The sequence below is a fragment of the Thunnus maccoyii genome, chromosome 7 (assembly GCF_910596095.1).
Source record: "Thunnus maccoyii chromosome 7, fThuMac1.1, whole genome shotgun sequence".
In the NCBI taxonomy this organism is placed as follows: Eukaryota; Metazoa; Chordata; class Actinopteri; order Scombriformes; family Scombridae; genus Thunnus; species Thunnus maccoyii.
In genome coordinates, this window is record NC_056539.1 from 289,644 (window position 1) to 302,219 (window position 12,576).

The following is a 12,576-nucleotide window of genomic DNA, read 5'->3' on the forward strand; positions in this document are numbered from 1 at the left end:
TCTCACCAGTGCCCCTGCAGCATACAGCATTGCCTGGTCTGACAGAAAGTCTTTCTTGGCAGTGTGGTAACAGCTGTAGGCCAGCTCGTAGTGCTGGACCAGGAAGCACAGGTCGGCCATCTTCCTGATTTGCAGTTCAGGTGCTTCTGGGGGATAGCTGACATCATAGAAAAGAAAGTCAAATCAGCAATGTATATAGCATGGTGTTAATGCATGGGAGCCCTGCTGGAGTCCCTGTTGAAGTTCAAGGATAATAAACACAACTAAATGTAGAATCTGATCCACATGAGAGTGAGTATATGAAGTTTGATGAGGCTGTGGTGCCAGGGGCTTACAGAAGACCACATGTGCTCTTTGGCTCACTGATGCTCTTCTCTGGAACTTTCCCTCCACCAAACCACTTCTTGGTCGCAGTGAAAAGAGACCGACTCAGACCTTTTCTGGAGACCAGCTGTGGACAGAGGCAGATCATGTGTTGGGTGCTGGGAGAATGTTGGAGAGGTGTCAGACTAAATAGCACCAGTCCAGTTTAGCTGACTGGGAAGAAGCTGGTGTTGCTGTCATAAGTCACTGATTACAGTCAGCTCCTCATGGTTACTGAACCTCAGACCAACATGGTGGCACTACTGTTTCCAATCCAAACCAACAATTAACTTATTCCTTTCCACTAAATTTCATTGAATCTCTCAAGTCATTTTTTAAAGATATCCTACTAACATACAGACAAAGAAACAAACAAAAGTTACAGAAAATGTAAAAAGTGTTAAGTGTATGTAATGTGTAATTTACGGAAGTTTGATCTAATATTCAGTCAGTTGTGGTACATAATACAAGTAAGTTGTAGCTGGATCCAATATTCAAGAGGTCCTTATGCCATTTATGTACGCAAGATTTATTTTGTTGTTGTTCTATGTCTGTGGATCAATTTTGGTAATAACTGAAATGTTTCTGGAAAAACTGGAATTGAATTAATTGTTTAAGTTTGGAGAGAAGATAACTCCTCAGTTTTGATGACTCAGTCACAATGCCCATTCATCACATTCAAAGTCAGTTTAACCGTATTGAGGCTAAGAACCTTAATACCAAGCTTGACTGCTTTAGAAGTCTCTATATAATCAAGATAATTTGAAGCAGAAGATGATTTCCAGCACCTTCTGTGCTTGGACAATGAGTTCATAACATGTTTTGTTATTTTTTCGTCCAGTAAAGAAACTTTTCTTCAGATTATGGAGCCGTTCATCATGTCATTCATACATCAGAAATGTATATTCTCTTAAAATACCATCGGTGACCTGCACTTCTGTGATAAATATTACACGTGATGTAATAATATGTCTGTATCTGCGTGCATATGCATTGTTGTACCTGGTCATTGAGTTGTCTGATGTTCTTCTCTATGTGTGGCAGCAGGCCTCTGAAGGTGAATTCTTGGATGAATTGTCTGATGTGGTCATGATCATTCAGTGTCAGACATGCCCCATGGCTCCCTGCTACCCCCACCAAGCTCTCTGGATCCCTTGCACCTTTCTTCGGGTCAGTGTTGACAGCACTGAGGGAGTGCAGGCTCCCTGAGCTGCTCACCGAGTCCAGCTGGAGAGGATGGCTTTCCAGGCTGTTGAACACTCCATCTGATAGGAAGCAGTGTCAAAACGAATGTTACACAAAGGTTACAAAGGTTAACCGTAGTTCTATAGGCACAGATGGCACCCTCTACTAAACTCTATGGGTAACAGCTCTCTTTCAATCATAAACCCATGTTCGCCCACTGAAATTTGCATGTGCGTAGCCGGCCAATCAGGACGTGTCTACCAAATATGTGTGTCCCACACAGTATATATGGTATATACAGTATATATCCAACAACCACTTCAGTGGATGGTGAAGGAGCTGCAGGGTGCATAGGTAGTAAGTGCCACCTGTGCTAATAGAACTAAGGTTACAACATTGTTATCTTCATTCTATCTCACACAGGCTATGCCCTCTACTGGACTCTATTGGTGCAGTAGGTGGAGCCCGATGAATGTACGCCCTGCCGCGACATGTCATCAGACCTAGCCTCACTGATCTCGACCCGCTATAGGTTAGTCACCGCAGCCCTCCTAATTCTTTATAATCTATACCGCTTCAGCAGAGAAGTAGGAGGCCCAACCCAACCCAACCCAGTCAACATGTACATGCTACTGATGCTGGGTGGGCCAACCATGGGCCTAACCTCGCAGGGATCAGAAAGACATCCAGCAGACACCCTGCACACCTCATTCCCCATGCAAGTGTATATGGTATGTATTGCTCTCAACCTGAGAGAGCTCCTTATGATCTTGGGAACAAAGGAGGGTTTCAGTCTGACAGTAGCACCACTGCAGTCACCACAAAGCAGCATGCAGTCGCCACAAAGCATCATGGAGCATGAGAAATCATGGAGCATGAGAAAAAGCAAGTGTATATGGTATGTATTGCTCTCGACCTGAGAGAGCTCCTGATGTTCTTGGGAACAAAGGAGGGTTTCAGTCTGACAGTTGCACCACTGCAGTCACCAAAAAGCAGCATGCAGTTGGGGTGACCCGACAGGGCACTTAGCTCACTTAATCTCTTCGCTGAGGTCAGTGCAAGGAGCAAAGCTGTCTTGAATGACAGCACCTTCAGAGAGGAGCGCTCCAGAGGCTCATAGGGATCCTTTGCCAAAGCCTCAAGCACCAACTGCAGTTCCCATTGAGAGGCAGAGGCACACATCACTGGGCATTGCCTCTTGACCCCCTGCAAGAAACGTTTCACAAAAGGGGTGGGCATCTGTCGCCAAACCCTTTGTGGCAGGAAGAGACAGTTGCTGCATATACTTTAATAGTGGCATGAGACAGTCCCTTCTCCAGCAGATACTGCAAAGAGGAGAGAATAGATCCAACTGTACAAGTCAAGGGATCTAACCTCCTTTTCTCGCACCAGCATTTGACGACTTTGCTTTGTAACAGGCAATGGTGGATTCCTCTCTCACTTCCTGTATGGTCTATACGACCTATACCGATAGTCCAGCCCGGACTAGCCTCCCTCTCGGGAGCCAAGTCTAGAGAGGTTTGACCAGTGTGGGCAACATGCCTATTGCTCCCGTTTCTTGTGACAGAGCTCCCCAGAATTGGGGTATGGTCCGGGGCTGGGCTGCCAACATTTATGTCATCTCTGCGTACCATGGCGCTGAGTGGTGGTCCAAGGCTACCTGGATAACTGTTAACCACTGTTGTCTCACTCTCTTTAAGCAGTAGGGATTGAGACGAAAAGGAGGGAAGGCATAAAGCAGCCTTCTTGGCCATGGCGCATGTGCAAATGCATCCACTCCCAGGGTTGGGTCGTCTTGCAGAGTCAGGGTGAATCACAGCGGGCAGTGGGTGTTGCATCAATTGGCAAACAGATCCACTTTTGCTTTCCCAACCATGTGCAAATCTGCTGCACCACCTAAGGGTGAAGCCTCCACTTGTCTGTCAGGGGCCTGCCCCTTGACTTGAGGTTTGCGCCCCTGTGGAGAGCCTTCAGAGACAGAAAGGTGCTCTGAGGCCCACGGCTACAGGTTCTCAGCCATCTTCAACAGGGATGCAGACTGGACTCCGCCCTGCCTGTTGATGTAGGCCACCATGGTGTTTGGAGGGTTGATGTGTTGGTTTTCCCCTGAGGGCCACACACCAACTATCACTCTCCCCTGACCCCCCCACCCCACCCCCTCAGGGACGCATCTGTGAACCATGACGTCACTTGACCCAGTGGTGTTCCTGACAACAGATGTTGTGGGGACCCCCAGTATTGCAGGTCATCCTACACTGATGGGGGGATGGTCAACATGTGGCGCTTGTGCCTTTTGGCATCCAAGCAAAGACTGGTGAACCACCTTTGCAGGCGCGTGTGCAGTAGCCCGAGTCGAACCACTGGGTGAACCGTTGCCATGAGCCCCAGCACCTGCATGACAGTAAGTGCTGTCACTGTTGCTCCCTGCCGCAGTTTGTGAACTGCCTGCTGTAGGGCTATCCGTCTGTGTTCCAACAGAAAAGCCCGTAGCTTCGTTGAATCGAGTAAACTCCCAGATATTCCGCCTGCTGGCATGGCTGGGGGGTGCTCTTCTTCAAGTTGATCGCACACCCTAACTTGGTTAGGTGGAGGATCAACAGAGCTGTGTGGAACATGGCCCATTCTTTGGACTTGGCCATGACAATGAAGTCATTCAGATGAAAGAAGACCCTCATGCCTTGGCTGTGCAGCGGCTGGAGCGCCATATCCACACATCTGCTGAAGTCGATGATGTTGAAATCTGGCTCACTCTCATCACATTGGGTTAGGGTTAGGGTCAAGTTGAAGCACCTAAAGTGGTCCAACCAGTGGGCAGGATCAGTGGGCAAACTTCGCCATTGCTGAAGGGAAAAGGATGGGAGAGGCAGCTGGATGCTCCCTTATATACTGTGTGGGATGCAAGTATTTGGTAGGCACATCCTCATTGGCCAGCTACAAACATGCAAATTTCAGTGGGCAAATATGTGCGTATGATTGGAGGAGAGCTGTTACCCATGGAGTCCAGTAGAGGGCTGAGCCTGTGTTAGATAGAACTAAGCTCACACACAACATAGTGACCTTTGTTCTTAACTTACATAATTAGAGCTTTGATTTGTCACAACAACTAAACAACCCTGTGCAGATGAATCAGATGATTTAACATAAAACATTCACTCAATGTTGTCAAGGGTTTCCTGGTGAGATTACCCTATTATCATATGTTGACAAGGAGCACGCAGTTTTGGAGCCATCGGGTCAGACACGAGATGGACCTATCTTTACCTGACCAATCAGGTTAAATCAAAAAGCATTTAGTATTTCATTGCTGACACCAACATGATTCAGCTAAAAGCCTTGTCGGGGTGTTGGTGTTGTACTGGTTTCAGCCAAGAAATATTTAAGGCTTTTTAACTATACTCAAGTCACAGAGTGCCCCTGATTCTTCTTTATTGCTTGTATTTGTTGTGTGTGAATAGAGCATAAAAGCCTGCCTAAAAAACCTCCTAAAAATTCAGTTAGTTCAGATATGGAAGCAAATCATTGCCATAATAATTTAAATTATATTAGCAACTGAAAACCAAATTTCTGAATCACTACTGAGTGTTGAAATTTAAATACCACTGAATTTATTGCACTGAAATATTAGCAACTGAAAACCAAATTTCTGAATTGATGTGTTCTGAATTTCACTTCTTCTTCTCACTTTTTTTAAATCATTAAATAGTTAAAGTTCTGCAATTTGAAAAAACTTTATGTCTAGAATATATTTATTTTAGGCTTCTCAAATTCAGATAGAAAACTCACATGCCTAATATTCAGTGGCTATACTCAAATTTCTCTATTGCAGGAAGTTCAATTCAGATCTAAAAATCCAGGTCAAGTCAAAAAGTCAAATATGTTGCTCAAATATGCTTTGTCAAATTCAGATACTAAATGTCATAAAATTCAGATCTGAAAAGAGGGGACACCACGGAAAAGTAATCAAGTCTGAATTTTATCCATCCCACCTCTGGCCTATATGGTTACCAAAATTCATTCATGTGATCAGGTCAGGTCAGGAAAGCAGATGACTCAGTAGTGCCACTGCAATTCATGTAAACAACGGTCAGTCAGATTACTTGACACTGGTAGAACAAACACTTGTAACAATGCAAGTGTTCAGATGAAGGCGCTACGGAAGAGACATCACAAGCGCTGTCAGAGGGGTTGGAAGCGAGGCAAATGCGAGGAGTTCAAGCTAGGCAAAGAGGTAGCCCGAACAGACCTGCTATCCCAACCATCCTGCTTGTCAACTCCGTCTTCACAGGGCTCGCGTGTGGTCTCACCCTGCGAGCAAGTCCTTGTATCTCCGAAAACATTGGAGCAAATTTCCAAATAGGCATTATTTGGATGAGCCAGCCATGTATTAGAAATCTCAAGACCACACAAGTCAGTCCCCAAAGTATCCTCAATGAAATGAGCACCGCAAGAACACTTCTCGTCTAAGAATAAAGTCTATTATCAGTGCACAGGAACAGTAAATGTTACTGTAAATTTAATAATTATAAACTACTATAAATAAAAAAAACAAAAAAAGATGTATGTACATATTGAACTTGTATTAATGCTGCCTAAATAAAAACAAATATTGGCACATACCAGACAACATATACGCCAATACCGATATATCTGTGATAGGCCAATATCAGCTGATCAATATATCAGTTGTCTCGTAGTCTCATCTGAAAGAGACAGTTGATAATGACCTGAGAACAAGAAGAAGCTGAGAACAAAAACTTGAAGACAAGGGCCTATATTCAAAGATATATCCGGAGGTGGTCACTCAAGTTAACCGGCCTGAAGGAAGAGAACGGTGAGGACATCCAACAGATGGTTACCAACATCTTGGGAAAGGAGGCTCCAAAAATCTGTGACAAGCTGAAACCTGTTATCAATGTCACTCACTGCCTGGGACAGACGAGGAGTGACAGCTCACAATGCTCCATCATTGTGCTTTTTTCTATGCACCACTACCGTGGTGGTCCTATTTATCAGATCTATTTCAGTTTGTACATGTTAATAATGAATCCTCTATGAAAGCAAAAGTTAGACACGGAGTTCCACAAGGTATAATAGTATTCTTGGACCAATACTATTCACTTTGTATATGCTACCGTTAGGTAATATTATTCAGAAACACTCTATAAATTTTCATTGTTATGCAGATGACACCCAAATATATTTATCATTGAAGCCTGATGAAACCAATCAGCTAACTAGACTCCAAGCATGCCTTAAGGACATAGAGACCTGGACGACCTGCAATTTTCTGCTACTAAACTCAGACAAAACTGAAGTTATAGTGCTTGTCCCTACACACCTTAGAAACACATTATCTAATGATTTAGCTAATCTAGATGGCATTACCCTGGCCTCCAGCACCACTGTAAGGAATCTGGGAGTTATTTTTGACCAGGATATGTCCTTTAACTCCCACATAAATCAAATTTCAAGGACTGCCTTTTTTCACTTACGTAATATTGCAAAAATAAGGCACATCCTGTCTCAACAAGATGCGGAAAAAATAGTCCATGCATTTGTTACTTCTAGGCTGGATTGTTGCAACTCATTGTTATCAGGCTGCCCTAACAAGTCTCTAAAGACTCTCCAGCTGGTCCTGAATGCAGCTGCACGTGTACTGACTAAAACTAGAAAAAGAGATCACATTTCCCCCATCTTAGCTTTGCTGCATTGGCTCCCAGTAAAATCAAGAATTGAATTTAAAATCCTTCTCCTCACATACAAAGCCCTTAACGGTTAGGCACCATTATATCTTAAAGAGCTCATAGTACCCTATTTCCACACTAGAGCACTACGCACCCAAAATGCAGGCTTACTGGTGGTTATCTATCTGCTATCTGGCTCCTCTCTTGTGGAACCATCTTCCAGATTCAGTCCGGGGAGCAGACACCCTCTCTTCGTTTAAGAGTAGGCTTAAAACTTTCCTTTTTGATAATGATTATAGTTAGGGCTGACCAAGCTCGCCTTGGACCAGCCCTTAGTTATGCTGCTATAGGGCTAGACTGCCAGGGGACTTTCATTGATGCACTGAGCTCCTCTCTCCTCCTCCTCCTCCTCTCCATCTGTATGCATTCTTTTATCATTAATGCATATTACTAACTTGACTGACTTCTTCCCCGAAGTTCTTTGTGCTTTCTCATCCGCAGGAAACCCCTTGGGCCATACTGACATGTTGACATCCTTCTTCTGTCCTTCTGTAAATTAAAGAGTATGGTCTAGACCTGCTCCATGTGAAAAGTGCCCTGAGATGACTTTTGTTGTGATTTGGCGCTATATAAATAAAATTGAATTGAATTGAATTGAATTAAAAGAGACAAACAACTATTCCCGCTGTTTAATTTTCATGTATCAGTTTATCCAGTTTATCTATTTGCCTGTACTATTTTATTTCTATCTATATAACGCAAGCTACAGAAAAGCATTTTCCCACCACTATTTATGTCAATAGATTGAAATGCTGTTTACTGCATCTTTAATGATGACAACTACACCAGCTTTCACTGTCATTTACCTGTCTCAGTGTGCACGTTTATTCCTAGTGTTTTTCCATCTAGTGGTCTCTCTAATATTACCAGTTCTAGCCAGTTGTTCTATTATGTGATGATCAGACACTACCAAAGGAGAGTAAGGCCGTATTCAGACTAAATCAGGTGTTGCTGCGAAAAATCCAGTCCTCCATTCATTAGAATGGGGGTAGTGCATTTTAGCTGTGGGCATTTCAGCCGCAGTGGCACCACACCGGACTGCAGCCAGAAAGTTGAGCCAGAGTCAACTTTTGGAGAAATGCAACTGAATGTTACTGTGGCTGAAGCGGTAGTAGCGAGAAAGCCAGTGAATAATATCAATAAAACGTTATTTTCTGATTGTTTCACAGCGGTTACATTCTAGAGCACAAACGCCCACACCCCCATACCCCCACACACCTCCGCGTAACCCTGCAGCAGTGCACTGCAATGCCTGATCTGGTCTGAATACAGCCTAACACTGAAAAGGTAATGTGTCACAGCCTTAAACTTTGCTGTGAGAACATTGAGAGCTACTACAAACTGGAGTCAAATTCCTTGTATGCCTAGACATACTAGGTGAATAAAGCCAATTCTGATTCTTTGTACATTTTGTAATCAGTAATCACCAGAAAGAATGTATTCCTCAGAATAGATTAGCTAGGGAGAGAGGAGCATGCTGCAAGATTGCACCAGACCACAAAAGTGAGATTCTGATAACAGAGCAGTGCCCAGCTGCAATAACTGACTACAACTCAGATGAAAATAAGTCCAGACTTAGAATTTCCAAAGATATTACAAACATTAACGCGGGACCAATACCAGACAGAACACCACAGAGCCACTTGAATACAGCTTTTTAATATTCTTTTTAATTTTTCTGAATCTAAATCTGAACTTAAATATAAATATATACTAGAAATTAAGTTTTTGAAATTGCTCAACTTGAAAGTGACTTGAGACCTTAACCACATAAATTCAGAGAGCTGTTAAATAATAATAAATAATAATAAATTAAGTGGTACTTAAATTTCAACATGAAGTATTCAGTAGTGATTACATTTCAAAATTTGGTATTCAGTTTCTGATTATTATGGCAATAATTCCATATTCAGGAAGATAGCTATTGGCTGTCTAGGAAGAAGAGGAAACAAAAGTTAGTATATAAGGGAGCTTTTGAATTGACTGACCTTTTTTTGTTAAGTGGTGGCAGTCCAGTTCAGCTGCACTGACATCGTTCTCAACAACAGAACTTTTAAGAGTTGGAGCCAGATCATCAAGCATATCCTGCAATAGGGGTAACCATGTTAACACAAGGCACATTCATGAGTAATAACATTATAGACTATATCATACATTATAGACTAATGATACTTGCGCCTTGGCCTCCTTTGTAACTATTGTGTACGCATGGTACAGGGCTTGAAAGAGATGTACGCCACTTCACAGGAAAAAGTTGGAATTTATATATATATATATATATATATATATATATATATATATGTGTGTGTGTGTGTGTGTGTGTGTGTGTGTGTGTGTGTGTGTGTTCTGATGCGGCGCTAGAGCAAATCAATAGGACAGACATTTGATTTTCGTGAGGGGGCACACAATGCATTGTATATTTGTTTATCCTGTTATCAAACAAGTTGAACACAGCTTTGGACAGAGGGTACACAGACCCCCGGTCCTCCTGCTGGTTAAAAGTGAACAAATTTGGTCTTTGGAAATGGAAATGATGTACGTGTTTATTTGCATATAGAGCAGGGAAGTTAGATCCGATCACAAGTGGTCAGTCAAGACGCATGTGGAGATACATGTTAATACCAGGTGTGAACAGACGTATTTAAAGCTGTCCACTTGTGATTGGATCACCCAAGGCGCATGTTAATACCAGGTGTAAACGGTGTGTTTTGTTTTGCTTTGCATTTTTTTTCCAAAGTTGAAGTTTATCGTTGGAGCAGCTGATGGCACTGGACCGTGGTCAGTTACTGCATGTGGAGGAAGCTACAATGCTTACCTGGTTATGCAGGTTATTTCTGTGCAGGTACTGACTCCAGGGGTCTGGAATCTGCTCATCTTCTTCAGCTGAGAAGGTACGAGAGTTCATTTTCAACAGATAGCAGCCCTGAGGACCATACCTTTGTTTCATATCCTCATACACAGTATCTGCCCTGGAGAAGAAGGAGGAAAACTGATCAAACACGAAGCAGTTCATTCAAAGACTCTGCTAAACCTCTTACTTAAACACAACAGCATGACCAATTGTTTTCAAAATTCATTCACAGTTTTTAAAAAAAACATGTTCACTCTGCAGTGGTTATATATTATTGGAACATCTTCAACACTGATGATTTTCTCTAATCATTGATCTAAATAAAGATGCAGCCAACAAGGATACAAATCCAAAAAACTAGTCATCTAGTCATTCAAAGCTCTTCATCAGGCTAAACTATACAATATGGGATATTTCAGTATTGTCACCCCTTTGTGCCCACAATGATGCTAAGAAAATAATTCTCCTGTTACTAAACTTTAGATGGTGTAATGATATCTTGAACAGTTGCCTACTACAGAACAAACTGGCAGAAATGCAGAAATCTACATACAGTGCTTCCCATACATTCATTTGTGGCGGCTTGCCACAAACTGATTTTCAATTCTTAGAACTGCACACCTCGCTCTCGCGCTCGCTCCCTCTCTCTCTCTCTCTGAAAGACTCCCAAACAGCAGGGGCAGTCCAGGGAGTGGCCTGAGGTGGCACAGGCCAACCCTGGAATCTGATTGTTCACCCCAGGTGCCACCCCATTATCCTAAACTACGATTGGCTATCTGCCCAGTCAGAGGTGGGACTTTGTATGAGCCATTGAACGAGTAAACCAAACTTTCTATTTATAGGTGCAATTCAGTCTTAAACCTGAGAGGCAGTAATGTGCCAGAGTAATGTCTAGCCTGTCAAAAACCTAAAGAATAACACAAACAAGATCTTGTTTTGATTTGAAGTGGAGCAGTCAACCACACTTTCAGAAGTCTCCAGGGTTTCCAGGCTACATGTGTTACACTGGTCTTGTCTCCCTACTTGTCGCTCTGAAAGATATGAGTAGAATTTTTGATACACATGCTGTGCCAATGGTTAAAAAAGTTTTAGCTGTAGTAAGCTAAAAAGGTTCCCCCATCTTTTTTGATTTTCATGATAATGTGGTGCAGGTTCCTCATCATCTCAGCTTGCTAGTAAACCTGTTGTCATAGTTTGGTTATTGTCAATGATGCTAACACTAGCTATGTCCATCCCTCTTGTGTACTTTGTAGGCTTGAGTAAGTCTTGCATGTTGCATTCATTCATGCATACAAAATTAAATGTATTGTGCAAGATATATGCGTCATGCTACTATTACAGCATGAAAATAAATCAGAACATTCAGGATTTCTTCAACAAAAGAAAGAAATCCAAAACAGTAAAGCTGGACAGAGCAGCCAGCAGTCAGTGCTAGTCAATCAGAGGTTGAAAGCCAGCTTGAGACTGGAGGGATGTACAGCAGGTGAAATGTGAGGACGGGTGTATCTTTTTTTGTCAAGTAAGCTAGTGTGAGTTCAGGTCTCTCTGTTGGTAAGATTACTAGAGTGTCTGTTCTTCTAACCAATTACAATGTGGCACATTTTAAGTTTTGCAAAATTTTGTCAAATAAATAATTTGCCCACACAGGCATATTTATTTTAATTTTGTTTGCACTTTATACTTCTTTTGTATGTATCCTACCTTTGGAGGTACAATTTCTTTAAGGAATGAAGTATAGAAGCTTTATATTACATTTGTATGGTGCCCCTTTGTTGAGTTGTGATTGGTAGGTCTATTTAACTTTTAAACTTTAAACACAGGAATGTAAGACACTGCAATGTTAGTAATTAAAATAGGTATGAGTAGTGGAGACAAAAATGGTAAATTAATCCTATTCAGATGTGGGTGAGTGTGTGTTCATGCTCGTACTTCCCCCCACCCCTGTATAAGTCGGTGCCCCCACTTTGGCCATCCCCCCCAGTCAGCTAGCAACACAAATAGAATCTGATTCCGTGGGAAACACCATAAACATCTACATATTAAAGCTTCAGCCAATACCTCTGTTCATCCCCGTCACTCATGTCATGCAGTAAGACGTAGTACTTGAGTGTGTTAGGGATAAACCACTTGGGGTTAGTGTATTCTCCACTGTGCTGAATCCGGTGCTGCTCCTGGGAAAGCTTGAGGAACTGCTCCACAGGGACTGCCTCAGTGGAGGACACCACCAGCAGGCCTGTCAGGACCAGGATGTCAAGGAAACAACTATAAACCATGTAGACTCATGAGAGGAGAGCAGATGCTCTAAATCAGGAGGGTCTATGTAACTGGAAGACTAATAATAATAACTAATAATGGTATGTCCTAAATTAACAGGAAATACATAACATTATGTAAGTATAGTTGTTTTTTGCCTTTAAATCTACATGTAGACAT

At 42.4% G+C, this 12,576-nt stretch overlaps 1 protein-coding gene across 2 annotated transcripts in view; it reads right to left on the reverse strand.

The window, feature by feature from the left end:
• The window catches only part of trappc8 (trafficking protein particle complex subunit 8), an 86,676-nt gene that overhangs the window by 52,160 nt on the left and 21,940 nt on the right, over positions 1 to 12,576 (reverse strand). For both annotated transcript variants that reach the window (XM_042415675.1, XM_042415676.1), the window contains 6 exons: positions 12,202 to 12,376; positions 10,108 to 10,261; positions 9,281 to 9,377; positions 1,366 to 1,628; positions 336 to 451; positions 7 to 157 (listed from right to left, as the gene is read on the reverse strand). In XM_042415675.1, the coding sequence (XP_042271609.1) occupies positions 7 to 157; positions 336 to 451; positions 1,366 to 1,628; positions 9,281 to 9,377; positions 10,108 to 10,261; positions 12,202 to 12,376 (956 nt within the window). The remainder of the gene's footprint in view (positions 1 to 6; positions 158 to 335; positions 452 to 1,365; positions 1,629 to 9,280; positions 9,378 to 10,107; positions 10,262 to 12,201; positions 12,377 to 12,576) is intronic.